The sequence below is a fragment of the Phaethon aethereus genome (genome assembly GCF_964289735.1).
Source record: "Phaethon aethereus genome assembly, chromosome: W".
Lineage (NCBI taxonomy): Eukaryota > Metazoa > Chordata > Aves > Phaethontiformes > Phaethontidae > Phaethon > Phaethon aethereus.
The window spans coordinates 37,502,715-37,520,292 of NC_138581.1; the positions used below are offsets into that span (position 1 = coordinate 37,502,715).

General features: G+C 42.4%; 1 protein-coding gene across 1 annotated transcript in view; it reads left to right on the forward strand.

Moving 5' to 3' along the window:
* Positions 1-17,578, forward strand: part of LOC309415215 (protein patched homolog 1-like) — a gene marked incomplete at its 3' end in the record, with an annotated part of 105,825 nt that overhangs the window by 81,105 nt on the left and 7,142 nt on the right. The window contains exons 16-19 of the mRNA XM_082012666.1: positions 3,645-3,787; positions 5,914-6,097; positions 7,080-7,360; positions 8,905-9,042. Of these exons, the coding sequence (XP_081868792.1) occupies positions 3,645-3,787; positions 5,914-6,097; positions 7,080-7,360; positions 8,905-9,042 (746 nt within the window). The remainder of the gene's footprint in view (positions 1-3,644; positions 3,788-5,913; positions 6,098-7,079; positions 7,361-8,904; positions 9,043-17,578) is intronic.

The following is a 17,578-nucleotide window of genomic DNA, read 5'->3' on the forward strand; positions in this document are numbered from 1 at the left end:
TTTAGCAGTAAGGCTGCCAGGATTGTCTGGAGATAATTGATTAGTTCTGTTCTTGTTCTGTACCTTGTTTAGGCGATCGGTTCCTGATACACTCAGTGCCATCCTCCTCCCTGGCTACACAAGAGTGCTTGGAACGGTAGAGGGGCTCTCAACTGCCAAACCCTTTGTTCAGAGGCCAAGGCTTGTCAGGCAACTTAGAGTGGCCCAGGTACAAGGCGAAGGCGGGGGGCAGTGCACCACCACAGGTGCCCAAAACTGAACACAGGATTCAAGGTGTGGCCTCACCAGTGCCGAGTACAGGGGCACAATCACTTCCCTACTCCTGCTGGCCACACTATTTCTGATACAGGCCAGGATGCTGTTGGCCGCCTTGGCCACCTGGGCACACTGCCGGCTCATATTCAGCCGGCTGTCAACTAGCACCCCCAGGTCCCTTTCCGCCGGGCAGCTCTCCAGCCACTCCTCCCCAAGCTTGTAGCGTTGCATGGGGTTGTTGTGACCCAAGTGCAGGACCTGGCACTTGGCCTTATTAAACCTCATACAGTTGACCTCTGCCCATCGATCCAGCCTGTCTAGATCCCTCTGCAGAGCCCTCCTACACTCCAGCAGATCATCACTCCCACCCAACTTGGTGTCATCTGCAAACTTACTGAGGGAGCACTCGATCCCTTCATCCAGGTCATCAATAAAGATATTAATATCAGGCTTACCCATGACAAGCTGTGGGATGAGACACAAAGATTAGAGGAACGGGGGGCTAGCAAGGCCCCTCAGCCTGTTGCACAAGCGAAAGACCTCAAAGGAACTAAGGGGTGCTCCTCTAAGAGGGTGACATGGCCAACAGCCCAGATGAAGTGCCTCTACACCAATGCACACAGCATGGGCAACAAACAGGAGGAGTTGGAAGTCACCAACTGCTAAAAAGCTACAACCTGGTTGCCATTACTGGAACTTGATGGGACAAATCCCACGTCTGGAGTGGGGCTTTCGATGGATACAGGCTGTTCAGCAGGGACAGGTGAGGAATGAAGGGCGGAGGCGTTGCCCTCTACATCAAGAAATGGATAGTGTGTGAAGAGCTGTCTCTGAAGAATAGCTAGGAGCAGATCAAAAGCTTATGGGTAAGAATCATGGACCAAGGCAACAAAGGGAACCTTGTGGTTGGTGTTTACTACAGGCCACCCGATCAAGGGACGTCTACTGATGAAGCCTTCTTACTCCAGCTACAGGAAGCATCGCGCTTGCAGGCTCTCATCCTGCTGGCGGACATCAACCACTCCGACATCTGCTGGAAAAGTAGCACGGTGAGCTGTAGGCAATCCAGGAGACTCGTGGAATGCATGGAGGATGACTTCCTAAGCCAGGTAATAGTCAGCCCTACCAGAGGGGATGCTGTACTGGACCTGTTGGTCACCAAAACATGTGAGCTTCTTGGTGGCATCAAGATTGGAGGCAACCTGGGCTGCAGTGACCATGCACTGGTGGAGTTCGCAGTCCTGAGGGATATGGGACAGGCGAAGAGTAAAGTCAGGACCCTGAATTGTAGGAAAGCAAACTTCCAGCTCTTCAGGGAGTTAGTCAATAGGACCCCCTGGGAAACCACCCTCAGGGACAAGGGAGCAGAACAGAGCTGGCAGATCTTTAAGGATGCTTTCCGCACAGCACAAGAGCTCTCAATCCCCAGGTGTAAGAAATCAGGTAAGGAAGGCGAGAGGCCGGCATGGCTGAGTCAAGACCTGCTGGTCAAACAAAAGGGCAAGAAGGAAATGCACAGGCAGTGGAAGCAGGGACAGGGATCCTGGGAAGAGTACAAACACGCTGCCCGGTTGTGTAGGGATGGGGTTGGGAAGGCCAAGTTGTGGCTGGAGCTGAACTTGGCAAGGGATGCAAAGAATAAGAAAGGTTTCTACAGGTATGTCAGAGAGAAAAGGAAGGTCAGAGAAAGCGTATCTCCCTTGATGAGCAAGACTGGCAGACTGGTAACAATGGATGAGGAGAAGGCTGAGGTACTCAATGACTTCTTTGCCTCAGTCTTCAGTGGCAGTGTCTCTTCCCACACCTCTCGAGTGGATGGACCGCAAGACGGGGACTGGAGGAGCAAAGTCCCTTCCACTGTAAGAGAAGATCAGGTTTGAGACCACCTGAGGAACCTGAACATCCACAAGTCTATGGGACCTGATGAGATGCATCCCAGAGTCCTGAGGGAACTGGCTGATGTAGTTGCCAAGCCACTCTCCATGATATCTGAAAAGTCCTGGCAGTCAGGTGAAGTCCCTGGAGATTGGAGAAAGGGAAACATTGCACCCCATTTTAAAAAGGGTAGAAAGGAGGACCCTGGGAACACCTGACCTGTCAGCCTCACCTCTGTGCCTGGGAAGATCATGGAACAGATCCTCCTAGAAGTTATTCTAGGGCACATGGAGGACAGGGAGGTGATTTGAGACAGCCAGCATGGCTTCGCCAAGGGCAAGTCCTGCCTGACCAACATAGTGACCTTCTGTGATGGAGCGACCACATCAGTGGACAAGGGAAGAGCTTGACTTCTATAAGGCCTTTGACGTGGTCCCTCACAACATCCTTTTTTCTAAGTTGGAGAGATATGGATTTGATGGATGGACTGTTGGGTGGATGAGGAATTGGTTGGATGGTCGCATCCAGAGGGTAGGTAGTGGTCAATGGCTCAACATCCAGGTGGAGATCGGTGACGAGTGGTGTCCCTCAGGGGTCCATATTGGGACCAGTACTGTTTATCTTCATCAATGACATAGACAGTGGGACCTCAGTGCACCCTCAGCAAGTTTGCAGATGACACCAAGCTGAGTGGTGCGGTTGACACACCTGAGGAATGGGATGCCATCCAGAGGGACCTGGACAAGGATGAGGAATGGGCCCGTGTGAACCTCATGAGGTTCAACAAGGCCACGTGCAGGGTCCTGCACCTGGGTTGGGGCAACCCCCAGTATCAATACAGGCTGGGGGATGAAGGGATTGAGAGCAACCCTGCCAAGAAGGACTTGGGGGTACTGGTGAATGAAAAGCTGGACATGAGCCAGCTCTGGGGAGACCTTATTGCAATCTTCCAGTGCTTAAAGGGGGCCTATAAGAATGATGGGGACAGACTTTTTAGCAGGGCCTGTTGCGATAGGACAAGGGGTAATGGTTTTAAAGTAAAAGAGGGTAGATTTAGACTGGATATAAGGAAAAAAACAGTGAGGGTGGTGAAACACTGTCCCAGGTTGCCCAGAGAGGTGGTAGATGCGCCATCCCTGGAAACTTTCAAGGTCAGGTTGGATGGGGCTCTGAGCAACCTGATCTAGTTGAAGATGTCCCTGCTCACTGCAGGGGGGTTGGACTAGATGACCTTTAAAGGTCCCTTCCAACCCAAAGTATTCTATGATTCTATGATTCTATGTACTATTGGACATGCAACTGGTTCTTTTACCTTCCCACACACAGACCGTGAGGTGGGCAGCCCGAATTTAGGAGGCAGCAGATGGATAGTTTTCTTCCTGGTTCAGCTATAAATTGTCACAGTTTATATTACAAAGAATCATTATTATTGTTTCTTCCTACTGAAATTTGTTTCAAAGGTCGTTTTCTTATCTGCTTCTTCTATCTTCCTCACACCTTCCTTAACTCTTTAGGACTTCAGCATGCATTTGACAGTGACTGGGAAGCTGGGAAAATCACTTACAACAATTATAAAAATGGATCTGACAATGCTGTTCTGGCTTACAAACTCTTGGTGCAAACAGGCAACCAAGCAAAGCCCACTGACATCAGCCAGGTACTGTAGCAGAGTCCATACTGGTTTGTACAGGAGCGCACAATCCATCAGGAGTTGGGGGAGATGCAAGGAGCATGCCATAGCCCCCTTTGCCATCTTGATGAATTTAAATTCCCGAGTTGTACCTAATTACGTAGCCTCGCTGATTTTGCTTGAGCTATACGTTAGCTGCAGAGTCTGGTCTGTGTTGAGAAGTATTTAAAATCAGCACCAGGAATGCCTGTCCTTGGTGATTATTGGCTGGCATGCGTTAAATGCTGTTCCCGTCTCATGTACACACGTACACACACATGCACACACACGCGCACGTATGCAGTTTCCACTGCAATTGGTGTGGAAGATGCTACTCTGCACCCATAGGTAGATGGAGCCTGGTCCTATGCCAGACATACAGCCAATGTTAGCCTTGTTGCCCTAAGTGGCATCGTTCCTGATTTGTTAATAGGGATGACCTTTGCTCAGCCTTCTGCTGTGACTAAATTTGCATTTGCAATTATTTGGTTAGTTCCTACCAATTTATTCAAAGCACACATTTTAAAGAAAGATGTTTACAAATTATAGTGAATAGAAGGGGGCTGAAATAAATAACTTTATGCTGTACAATATTATTGTACTGTCATTACTAAATATAGATATACTGTCATAGAACTGAGAATGACAGTTGGTTGAGCTGCCTAAATAAAATACATCTGAGCTTCTTTCATAAGGTTATTGCAGCATATGACTGCATTTGCAGCTTTTTATTATCACATAGGGCAGGTGAAACATGCTGGGTTTGACTCCTTATGCCAAAATTTTACTTTAAACCGCTTAAGAAAAAGTTCTGCAGTAACCTAGCTTCTCCTCTCCTAGAATCATCATTGACTGTCTGTGCTTTCAGGCAGAAAATAGTCTCTCTAGCGAGCTTCTCGGCAGATCTGCTTATTTTCTTTTTTTGCTGGCACTAAAGGTGAGAGATTTATGGATTACATTGTTCAATTACTATGGTTTGTAAAACACATTGCTATATGGTAATATGCAGCATGCTGTCAGGTTTGAATGATGCTTCAGCTATGCATTTAGCAAAGGTAGGGAGCCAAAGAGAAAACCTTTAGTGAGATTTTGTTTAGCAGTGCGTACCACATACACTGCAGAACAAATGTGATTGGACTACGACTGCTGATACAATTTCCTGTGCCTGGGAGGGAGAAAAGTGTGGTACACCCACAAGGGCTGAGTGCTGTACTATGCAATTCCAAAGCCAGCTTGAAGACATACAGTTGTTGCATATCTTGTGGATTAATTGAACCCAGATCCTTGGAATCTGGGGGGGGGGTTTGCCTTTTTTTTTTAAGTGCTGTCACTGTTGCTCTTCATTTCATTAAAAAGACCTGAAACTGTAGCCAAGCCAGAATTTTGAATAAACAAAGAAAAACAAACAAAAAAACCCCAGTAATACTTTTAATCCACAGAGTCCTCTGAGAGAGCTCTATCTGTGCAGTATTTGGCTGCAGAACCCTAGAAGCGTACCACTGCTTTTTACCCCACAGATACATTTGCCAACAGTGACCCAAATAACACAGTGCACTTTGTTTATTTTGTCACTGGGCATTTTCTGAAATACATAGGTTATAGGAGACAAGTGTTAGAAAAATTTATACAGATGTTGTTTCATTTTTATAACTCTCCTCCATTTACTGGGTGGCATTTCCTTCAGTGTTAACAACAGAGGTTAACTGCACACAGGCATGTATAGGGACTCTTGACAAGTTTTTTTCCCCTTTCTTTAAAATATGTTTCTCCAATTTGTTTGGGTTTCACCCTTGGCTACAGACAGTCTTTTGGAATTCAGATTTAATTGGTTCAGTCTATTCTGCTGATATAGTGGTTATTATAAGTATTATATAAATATTAGTTTATAAATAACCACTTTCCACTGTCACTGTAGTTATTTAGATTTTTCTTCATTGTCAAACAATAGTTTTCTGGTAAGTCACTTCAAGTGAAAGTTCATGTTGTTTGTCTTTTTCTTTCCCCCCTTCCTATATGTGTGTGTTGCATCTCTAGGCTTTTTGTCATCAGCTTTGCAGCAAGAGACCTGAAAGCAAAACTCATTCTGAATGGCTTCTAATCTTTCGATTTTGCAGTTGACTAAACAGCGTTTGGTGGATGCAGATGGAATCATTAACCCAAATGCTTTCTACATCTACCTAACAGCCTGGGTTAGCAATGACCCTGTGGCCTATGCTGCCTCACAAGCCAACATCCGTCCTCACCGCCCAGAATGGGTCCATGACAAAGCAGACTATATGCCAGAAACAAGGCTGAGAAGTAAGTAACATTTCATCTTAATGTCTTACAGTTTATATAGGTGCTCTCACTCCTTCCTTCAAGACCTAGTAACTCTATAGTTGGGTGATGCTGTATAGGGCTCAGAAGCATAAACAGAACAACATATTGTGTTACTCTCTAGCCTCGGGAGGCAAATGTAGTTGTGGAATCTAGTGTAATGTGGCACCACTGAAATGTTTTATCATGTTGAAAAATGAGATTTATAACAGTTTCTAGCAAAGCTCTAAAAACTTATAATAAGCATTGCTTTTTAATGTCACCTGATAGTTACATATGTGAGAGAAACCTGGAGATTGCATAAAATTCCTGAATTGCATCACTGATATTACATCATGTTTATCCCCTTTTTTTAATATATAAGGAAATTTTATCAAGTTAGCTCATATGTACAAGCTACCAACACCAATATGGTACAAGAGTTATTTAGGGGAGCAGTCTGTGTTGAGTGGGTGTTCTCCTTCTGTCCCTCCTGCTCTGTGCTGTTCACTGTTTTGCATCCTGAGCAGTAATGCTGGTTCACCTTGCTTTGCTTCAGCTTTGAATTTATTTATTGGGAGGATTGCTAGCTGGACACCAGTGGGGAATGGGAGAGGACATGCGGGGGAGGACTGTCACTCTTGAAAATGTGCTTGGGTAACAATCTAGCTGTGCTTCAGTGTATCTGAACCCTAGGACAGGTATTCAGTAAAAGGCTGGTGAAGATTAAATACATATATTGAAATATATCTGTAGTTGTTAAATTATAAAGAATTGTTTGGGGACTTGATACAGGCTGTGTTTATCCCAAATATATAGTAATCTCCTGTATTTAGAGTTTTTTCAAGTGTCAGTTGTTCCAAAGATGCAAAATTTAAATTCAACACCTTTAAGCATTTTGCTATAGAGAACAAGTGTCTTAATCATGCTCTCTGTGTATCTCTTTCTTCCCAAACACATTAAAACATTGCTATCCTTTTCCTAGTTCCACCAGCTGAGCCCATAGAATATGCTCAGTTTCCTTTCTACCTCAATGGATTGCGTGAAACTTCTGACTTTGTGGAAGCTATCAAGAAAGTGAGAGCTATCTGTAATAACTATGCTGGCCTGGGGATTGCCAGCTACCCAAATGGTTACCCATTTCTATTTTGGGAGCAGTATATTGGGCTTCGTCACTGGCTCCTCTTATCCATTAGTGTGGTTTTGGCTTGCACGTTTCTGGTGTGTGCCCTCTTCCTCCTGAACCCTTGGACATCTGGCATCATTGTAAGTTTATTATAAGGGTCTTTGTTGAAGTCAAATTCCTTTCAGCATAGCTCTTGCTGTAGTCAGGATGGTTTTGTTTGTTTGGGCGTCTAATGGAGTATGTATATTGCATCATTCATTATATATTTATTCAATTTGAGAGGGTAGAGTTCATGATAAAGGTACAAACCTTAATAACCTTAATCCTTTGGCCACCTTTTTGCAGCTTTAAAGGTTTCTTATAAGGATACATGAACTTTTGCCCTTGTTCAGATGCACATTAATATGAGAAATAAAGACACAGAGGAAAATTAGGAACATGATTAAATATTAAAGTTATTTCTATTTAGTTTTTCCTTCCTCCTTTTTATCAGACAATGTTATTTTTCAAGGCAGTTGCTTGTGACTAACTTGCCTGTAAATTTGCCCACTGATTTCTGAATGCAGTCTTTCTGGAAAGACTGAAATGGTTAGGTTGTACAGTACACACTGAGAAAAGAGTGTAACTGAGCTACTGAGGAGAAAGAGTTATAAAATTATAGACTGAAGAGAATACTCCTCCATGCTTTCTGCAAGGCACCATGAGCCTCATAGTAAACATTCAAGTTAAATTGGATGATGATGTTCCTGTGTTTAAATTCCATAAACTGTTGTATGGTTTATAAAATGTGTATGGTTTTATAAATGTTGTATGGTTTAGAAAAGAGTAAAACAGTTACTAGTTTTTGTAACTAGTGTTTATATGGCAAGTATGTTAAAAGGTAAATGTTTAGTCTAGAATATTTTTCATAGCACTTAAGCAATTTATGTTATTTTTCTTGATTCATTAGCTTATAAAATAATTTATTATAGTGCATACTTTTTTCCTTTGGAAAGGTGGTTTATTTTCAGAGTCCACCATTGCTTTTATAAGTTTATCTCTTTTTTTCCTGCTTGGCTTTATAAACTTTGAAGTTGATTCCATGGATTTCCTCCTCTCCCTTGTTATTTTTTACAAGGTAGATGAAAGAAAAATAAAAGCTTTCCCTTAAATATTTGCATTGTCCATGTCAATCCCTCCAAGTATCTTTAAAGCTCGAAAGCCCTCTGTAACCTGAGACTCATCAGCTAATTATGACATTCACTTTCTTCTGGGCTTTAAACCTACTCTGGAGTCATCCTCACTTACATTTGGAGTACTACAAAAAGAATTCGAATGCAGTTATTTGAAAGTTAGTTTTTCTAGAAGGATCATCAGAGAAACAGGTGAAAAAGAAAATTTATCTTCCGGCGAGTATCCATGAGAAAGAAGAAAAAAACTATTTTTCAAATCACATTGATAAATTGTTACCAATAGAAAAGCGATGCTTGATCTGTTAACTGGTTCTTGGGATAATAATTTAAATTGACTCTTTAGAAGGTTGTTGCTATTGAGCACAATGAAACAAGGAAAAATGGCTTGTCTTTGGGGATAAGAGAAGGACTGATCTGAGGGATATATTTTATAGCCCCTATGTTGTTTTGAAATATCCTTCCTCTTTGTCTAGAGTATGAGAAGTTACTAACGGCTGTTTGAAATCATCTAGGTGGTGGTGCTGGCCCTGATGACTGTGGAGCTGTTTGGCATGATGGGTCTAATTGGAATAAAGCTAAGTGCAGTGCCTGTGGTTATCCTGGTTGCTTCTGTTGGCATTGGTGTGGAATTCACTGTTCATATTGCTTTGGTATGTAAAAGTAGAAAGCATTTTCAAAGTATTTTAAAATAAAATGGTGACTGTTATGATTCCATATCCTTATTTAGACTCCTAAGTCAGTGACATGATTCTCAGAAGAGTATCAGTCATAAACCTCACACAAAGTTTTGTGTGCCATTTGGATTGTCATTGTACATGTGATCTGATGAAATAGTTCCTAACTATTGAGTCAGTCTCCTAAGAGATAAGAGGGAATACATAATAGTATTTTAGTATTTGATAATGCTTTTTGAAGACTGTGATTTAAGATCATGGATAAACGTGGTATCTAGTTGTGTGAGCCATACAAATACATAGACAAAGCAGAGCTCTTAATATTCATTATTTCAGGCCATACTCTCCCAGTCATTATCTGCAGCCTCACTGTTGTTGACTCTCAGTGTCATGTAGCTGTTTATGCCCTCTTGTATGTAGATTTTGTATCTTGTGGTAAAGAAACCTTTGAAGGGAGATATTCAAAATCATATAATATCATTTAATCTCTCTGAACCACTAAAATTTGAATGATTTGAATTCTTCGTGTGAAAAATCTCCACCTTCTTTTCAAAACCCATCAGGTATTAATAATGGGCTCAAATGCGCAATCTGTAGGGAAAGAGTTTTCCAATGTAATAAAGAGAAGCAGAGAGGAAAAAAATGTTTGAATGTTTTATATAAACATTTTCAACATATTCAAAGTTTGGTGTCCAAATCTAGAGTGCCCCTAATCATCCAACTTAGTCAACCTGATGTACGGAAGTGCAGAGAAATGACAGTTCTCTTGCAAGGGAGAAGTTGTGGATGCTCGTTATGCAACACTCATCCTGCTTTATTTGGTGACCAAGACTGTAGTAAAGGGCTATTTTTCTGTGTTCACATTTGACAGTGGCAGTGCTGATCTATGCAATGTTAAGGATAAGCTTAGACAAAGGCCTGATTTCTATTTTCCGCCAATTAAGCAATTTTGATACTAAGTTGGAGTTCTTAGATATTGTCTTAGAAATTGGGGAATTTCAGAATTTAAATGTTTATATACTGCAAATGAAAAGCTACCCATGTTTTAAAACATTTTCCATTTACCTGTTCTTAGTAATGTTATATCTCAGGACCCTCAACATTATATACACAAAGGTCTCTTAACGCACTCAACATAAATCATTTTCCTAAAAAACTATTCTAATACATTTTTCAGAAGAATGTTATTTATAGAATATCATTGTCTTCGTGGATTTGAATCTTACTGTATTAAAAAGTAAGAATGGGTGAGTCTGGTCAATATAATATCATCTCAGGAAAAAGATGTTTGTAGCCTACTATAATCTCTAGTATATTAGTACCATAGCAATCAAAAAAGAAATGAAAGGAGGGGGCTGGAAAATGGGGTGAGAGATGGAGAGAAATTGGATGGGGATGTAATAGACCTTTTAGACTCAACAGGAGGACTGGTAGACTACTGAGAGGATCTGGTGACAGTGAAAAGGAGCTGAGAAGTAAAGGGGATCCTAGCACACTGGAGATGGACAAATATTGGGAACATAGAATCATAGAATCACAGGACGGTTTTGGTTGGAAGTGACTTTTAAGGGTCAGCTAGTTCCAACCCCCCTGCCATGGGCAGGGACATCTTTCACTAGATCAGGTTGCTCAAAGCCCATTCGAACCTGACCTTGAACACCTCCAATGATGGGCCATCCACAACTTTGGTCAAACTAGTGTCTGCCACTGAAAAGCTGTGAAAAGCAGAGCAAGAAAATAAGGACCAAGAGCTAAATAAGGATTTAACACTTAGACTCTTAGACTCTATAGTTTTCAGAAGTCAGATTTTTTTTTTTTGTTACACAAAGTAGGAACAAATAGACTATTTCTCTAATCCAGTTTAAGGAAGAACCACAGAGAAGGAAACAGGCAAAATATTTCTACCCACCTCTAAGCAGAAGTAACCTGTATGATAAACTGCCTTACCCAAGTGCTGAATGTTTACACAAAATGCTTCATTTCAGAAAGAGAATGAAATGTATAATCCAGCCCTATACCAATCCCCCAGAGACATAAAAAGGGCAACAGAATCAACAGACAAGCACCTACATTTTACAATTTGTCTATGATTTTAGAATTAGCTCCTTCTCCAAAACAGGCCAAATCTCAATCTTCCAAAAATCTCAAATTCGTGCTCCAAATTATGGAAGTTCCAGATTTGGGGTTGAGTTTCCTGAACTAAGAAATAAGACTATGTTTCAAGTTGGATTTAGGCTCAACCCCAACTATGAAAGTGCAAACTGACATATGATACAACAACTATTTGACTACAGTATGTAGCAGACTTACCAATAATATAGCATGCGCCCTGAAGGATGATTGCTACTCCATAGCAATCAGTATAATTGCTTGATTGTATCTGCATAGTTGACCAGTACATTAAAAAAATTTTCTATAAACAACAAAATCCATAACCAATAAGTTATACTTTTTTATTCATGTTAGAATGTCTATCAGTGTTTGAACATTAACATTTAGAGTTTGTACGATTTCCTTTCAACGTTTAAAATGAGAACCACACTAGATCACAAATGGTAACTAAAACACAATCCAGAACTGTATGAATATTCACACTCTCTTTCTCTCTTAATGCTGTTTAACACTTTCTTTTCTGCCATGGGGTTTTCAAGGAAAAGTATGCACCATAATCACATTTCAGCAGTGTTCTAAAACATAATGCTATCATCACTGCATATAAACTCTTTAAAAATATACTTCTGTCAAAAGACTTGAGGACTACTATGTACACTACAAAAATAAATTTTCACATAAATAAATTATATGTCATAATTTTATCTTTGTAACTGAAATGACACAAACCCACTCCTACCAAAATAGACAGGTGATAAGACCCAGTTTGAATATTTTTTCCTTTTAACTCCTTATGCTAAAAGCTTTGATGAGTCTTTAATGTGTTATATACTCTTTCCTATTTAACATTAGTAAGCACTCTATACAAATAAAAATACATTAAAAAGGAAAAACATAGCTGTAATAGTGTTTCCAATAGAAACAAAACCCCTGCATCTTTAAAGGTCCCTTCTAACCCAAAGATTCTATGATTCTATGATTTTGTTTGGTATAAACTGGCATGACAAATACTGCAAGAAAGCATTCTTATGATACAAAATATAAATATCACCCACAATTAAAAACGGTTTTGAAAAAACCCAACCCAAACCAAAATAAATGTTGCCAGCCACTGAGTTCTCCCTTTGCCAGTGTGACTATCGAAGTGTGAAGCAGCAGACAGGCCACCCGCACATAACATACAGAACAAGGAATCGGGCAGAGGCAGATGGGAGACATCACAGCTCTTCCTTGCCCCTTTCCCTCCTGTTGTCACCTCAGAGGAAGAGGAGGGAGAAAGGGAGCACACGCCTGTGGGCTGCACCAGCATTGTCAGTGGGAGCTCTGCCGACCTCTGACACAGGAGCACACACACCTGGCAGTTGAAGGTAGTTTCCATTTAGTATCATACTGTTTTGCTGCAGAGTTTTTATGACCTGAGGTCACTATGCTGCTAGTACTAAATTGAGGCCCCTTGTCTTTTTGTCATTAAGACTTTTCATGTTAGTGAACTGGACCAGTAGGCAATTACAACATTATCCCCTAGCATGCATCGAAACAGTAGCTTATGTATTATGGGAACAACATCAGGCTCTCACCGTCTCTTCAAGTGTTCACATTGGAGATCTGTAAACAAGTGTCTCATATCAAAGTGTTTTCAAGTGAGTGAAAAAGGCATGAAAATTTGTGCATTCTGGTTATCCCCATTCACTGTGCTGGGAAGGTCTGCATGCAAAGACGGACTCCCTGAAGCCACTGGAGAAATACACCTTCCCATCAAAGAATTTGCAGCTGCTGTTCAGGCACTGTATTTAAAGAAAAACCCCATCATCACTGGGTTTAAAAATAGAATGTTGGTTGCATGTGTTTGGCTCTGAATACATATTTGATCATCTACCTGCTCTAAAAAAACAGCTTGGAGAAGGACAGAAAAAAGATGGAGAAAGATGAAGAGAGGAGAACTTTTGTTCTAGTATTTTAAATTAAGGTTCTCCATTCTTAGGGTTTGGTTTCAATCAGAACACAGAGATTTTAGCATTTTTCCAGGCCCTTCACCTGCAGCAATCCATCTTTAGTTTAAAAATAACCAAAAAAAAGCTAAATTAGTTTCACAAAGAGATCCCAGTTTAGCTGTTTTAATTAAAAGTGACAATGCAGCATGGGAAAAAACAACTTGTGGCAAAGAGATGAATATACAATAAGTACAGAGCAAAACCAATATTGTCCCCACTCTATTAACTGGAGGCAAATGACTCCAGATTATACTACTTTACAATGTCCTTTTGTATATTACGTATCTGTACATCTTTAAATACTTACAGAAATATTTGACAAAATAATACAATAAGTTACAGTAACAGTGAATAGTCGTCCTGATGCTGCATGCATGTCCTTTTCTACAACACTGAGCAGTTCTCTTTAAGCAGTTCTGGAAATACAGTTTTCCATCTTTGGCCTCTTCTTTGCTTCTGTTATTACCCTTTACAAATACAGAGGAAAAAAAAATACAAAAATTAATTAAAGTTCAAGAAAAAGAAACAAATCAAGCTAAGCCAACACTCATTTCATGATTCCAGTGGTTACAGTCAGGCAATGTGGACTCTTTTTCCATCAGTCATGGACTTCTTGGTAAAGAAATCCTGATGCCAGTTAGAAAAAATGTGGAAGCCTTGATTTCTGAATGCCACAAATGCAGTCAAAACCAATGAACACTTCAGAGAGAAAAAAGCTATATCTGATACTGGACACAGTTAAGATTCTCATGTTAGCCTGCTATTCAGCTTGGAAAATATGAGCCTGAACATTTCCTTATTCTGAGGATACTATTACTTAAAGCCCGTTCGAACCTGACCTTGAACACCTCCAATGATGGGCCATCCACAACTTTGGTCAAACTAGTGTCTGCCACTGAAAAGCTGTGAAAAGCAGAGCAAGAAAATAAGGACCAAGAGCTAAATAAGGATTTAACACTTCTGCTTTTTCCCCCAAATGAGGGGAAAAAAAAGGAGTTGAAATAATTAAATCGGTTTTCAACCACAAGCCCCAAAAAGCTTTAGGGGTAAAACACCTCAATTTATTCCTCCCCTTCAAAGCATTCCCCATAAAAATAATGTTTTTTTCCAAGAAAATGAACAGCTTTAGTCTTCCCCAAACATCTAAAATAACCTGTCTGTTCTGAACAGCACTACATCCTGTAACTTCCCATTGCTAGCCTAAGGAGAGATAATGATTTAAGTTTCAAAACGCACAAATTCTTGGATGAACCAGCAGAATATTATTTCACAGGAACATATTAAATGCTCTGTTAAGTCAGCTTTGACCTATATGAATCTGTGATAGCCACTGCAACTGCCCCTGGCAAAACAGAGTGCTTGGCCCAGGGACTCCTCCAATCTGGGAGCTTGCTGGGCAGTTCTCCGAATACAGCGCTGCATCCCCAAAGCGCAGGGGCACCCCACAACGCAACACCGCACTAGGTAAGGTGGAGCTTTCCCATCTCTCTCACTCAGCCCATCTCCCAGAGGGATTTAGTCCTCACTATGGACTTCAAATTCTTTTGATGAATTTTATTCAAAAAAGGACAATTCTTGAAGTAACTGTCAATTTTACACTTTCACTGTCATTGCTGTGTGACGTTTTAGAAGATAGCCTGGTTCAGTGATCAGAGCACAGAGAAACAACTGAAAGTTCGCTTTCCTAAGGTTTCGGGTCTTGACTATAATTTTCGCCTGGTATATATCCCCCGAGATCATGAATTCCACCAGGGCATGATCACTGCAGCTCAGGCTACCTACCAGTCTTGACCTCTCCAATAAGTTCCTCTGCGTTGGTGAGCAACAGGCCCAGTAATGCATCTCCTCTGGTTGGGCTTTCTATCACCTGGATTAGGAAGTTATCCTCAATGCACTCCAAGAGTCTCTTAGACTGCTTGCAGCTTGCTGTGCCACTTTTCCAGTGGATGTCAGAGTGGTTGAAGTCCCCCAGCAGGATCAGAGCCTGTGAGCATGATGCTTCCTGTAGTTGAAGCAAGAACGCTTCATCAACATCCTCCCCTTGATCAGGTGGCCTGTAGCAAACACCAGCCACAAGGTTTCCTTTGTTGGCATGGTCTCTAGTTTTCACCCATAAGCTCTCAACCTGTGTACTGCTGTTTTTCAAAGACAGCTCTGTGCAATCAATCCATTTTTTTGCATAGAGGGCAATCCCCCCAGCCCTCCTTCCTTGCCTGGCCCTCCTGAACAGTTTATAGCTATCGATTGCAGCACTCCAGTCATGTGATTCATCCCACCAAGGTTCAGCGATAGCAATCAGATCATAGGTTTCCAGCTGCACAGTGGCTTCCAGCTCCTCCTGTTTGTTACACATGCTGCGTGCATTGGTATAGAGACACTTCAGTTGGACTGTCGACTGTCTCACCTTTTTGGCGGAACCTTTCTGGAGGGCTGGGGGGCATTCCTCACTACTCCGGTAGGTGCGCTCATCCACCCTGTTGCTTGTGAGTACACAAGTGTCACGGCTTTGGATCCCACCCCCTAAGTTCCTTAGTTTAAAGCGCGATTCACTAATTCAGCCAATCTGCCAGCAAAGATTCTCCTTTCTCTTCTAGATAGGTGGATCCCATCTCTCCCCAGTAGGCTGTATTCATCAAAGAATGTCCTGTGATCATAGAAGCCAAAGCCCTGGTGATGACACCAGCCACAAAGCCAGGTGTTGATCTGCATGATGCGTCGACTTCTGCCTGCACCCCCATCCCTGACTTGCAAGACAGAGAAGATCACTTGGGCCCATGTCCCCTTCACTTGTGCCCCCAGGGCTCTGAAGTCTTGCTTGATCTTGCCCAGGTTATGCTTTATCGTGTCATTGGTGCCCACATGGAAGAGAAGTAGGGGATAGTAGTCTGCGCTTTTAACCAGTTGTGGCAGTCTCTCTGTGACAACCTGGATCTTGGCTCCTGGCAAGCAGCAAACTTTGCTTGACTGTACATCAGGCCGGCTGATGGGTGTGCCTCAGTGCCTCTCAGCAGAGTCACCTACTACTAGCACTTGCTGCTTCCTCTTGCAGTTTTTAGAGTGTGCAACTGGTGCGGTTTCTCCCTGTGAGTCTTGTTCACTGGCTTCACCCACTGCCAAGACTTCGTATCTGTTGCTGGTTGGTACATACAAGGAAATGGGGGAGGAAGTGATATCCTGTTGCCACGAGTCACCAGAGACTATGGCACCTCCTTCTCCAAGGTGCTGTCTGTTCGCTGTTGACACTCTTTGTCTGGTAGTCCTTGGAGGTCAGTGCCACGGGGACCAAGTATTTCTTCTTGCAAAGTCTCGAATAATACTCTATCTATTTCTTGTTCCCCCTCCCTAATACAGCGTAGCCTGCTGACTTCCTCCTTCAGCTCCTCCACTCACTGCCTGAGTGACTCCACCAGAGCACACCTTGCACAGATGGAGCTTGCACCCTCCTCCACCCAGGAGTGTGGGGTACAGACTTTACAGCCCTCCAGCTGGACAGCAGCTTCCCTGATAGGAAGCTCCATCTGGGTGGTTGCCTCCACTCGTCCCAGGCTGGCCTGGCTAGGTAGATTGTTCCCGGCTGCTGCAGAGTGCAGCCCTTGCCGAGTCTCTGCCACCATGCTTCCGACGATCCCAAAGCACCGTCTAATAAGCCCTTCTAATTCCCTGGAGACCTCAAGCTGCTGGATAGGTTTGCACAGCCAACAGCTAGCTGGGGTGATCGTCGGGGCCACAGCTGAAGCCTGCGGGTAAGCAGAGCAGGCAGCAGCCTGACAACTGGTAGAGTGCGCCGCCCTTCTCACGCACCCTTCCATGCAAACATCCACACTGCTCCTCTCAGATGACGCTCCCTGTTTGCACACCTTGTTTGCAGCACTCCTGGTTGCTGGAGCTCCCTAGGGGCTGGTTATATGTGGATTCCCAAGGTTTAAACTGGCTGCAGGGGCAGCCGGCACCACCCAGCATCTACATGTTGTAGATGTACACAACAACTCATGGTACAGAGTTGGGCATATATAGTGCTGCTAGCTAAGTATGCTATATAGTTGGGTGTAGTATAGTGCTGCTAGGTTTGAAGTAGAAAAAATTGCAAAAACATTCATCTTGAGTGAAATAGGAATGTAAAAAAAGCAGCACATGACTTAGTAGTGTTACTTTATACTGGGCCTGTTGAATACACTGGCAACTTTCCATCAGTAGTGTGGATCCTCAGACCTGTGAGGAGAAATGCACTGTATCAGTGGACACTTCTGTGTAAAGTGACAGAAAGACCTGATCCACTAGTAAATGCTACCATGGATGTGACTGTGTGCGTGAGCATAAGTTGCAAGCCCTTGGTCTGTTCCAAGTGTATTCAGGAAAACCTGAATCAGTATTGGCTAGTTTTACAGCAAACTTCCCATGACAGTCATGGA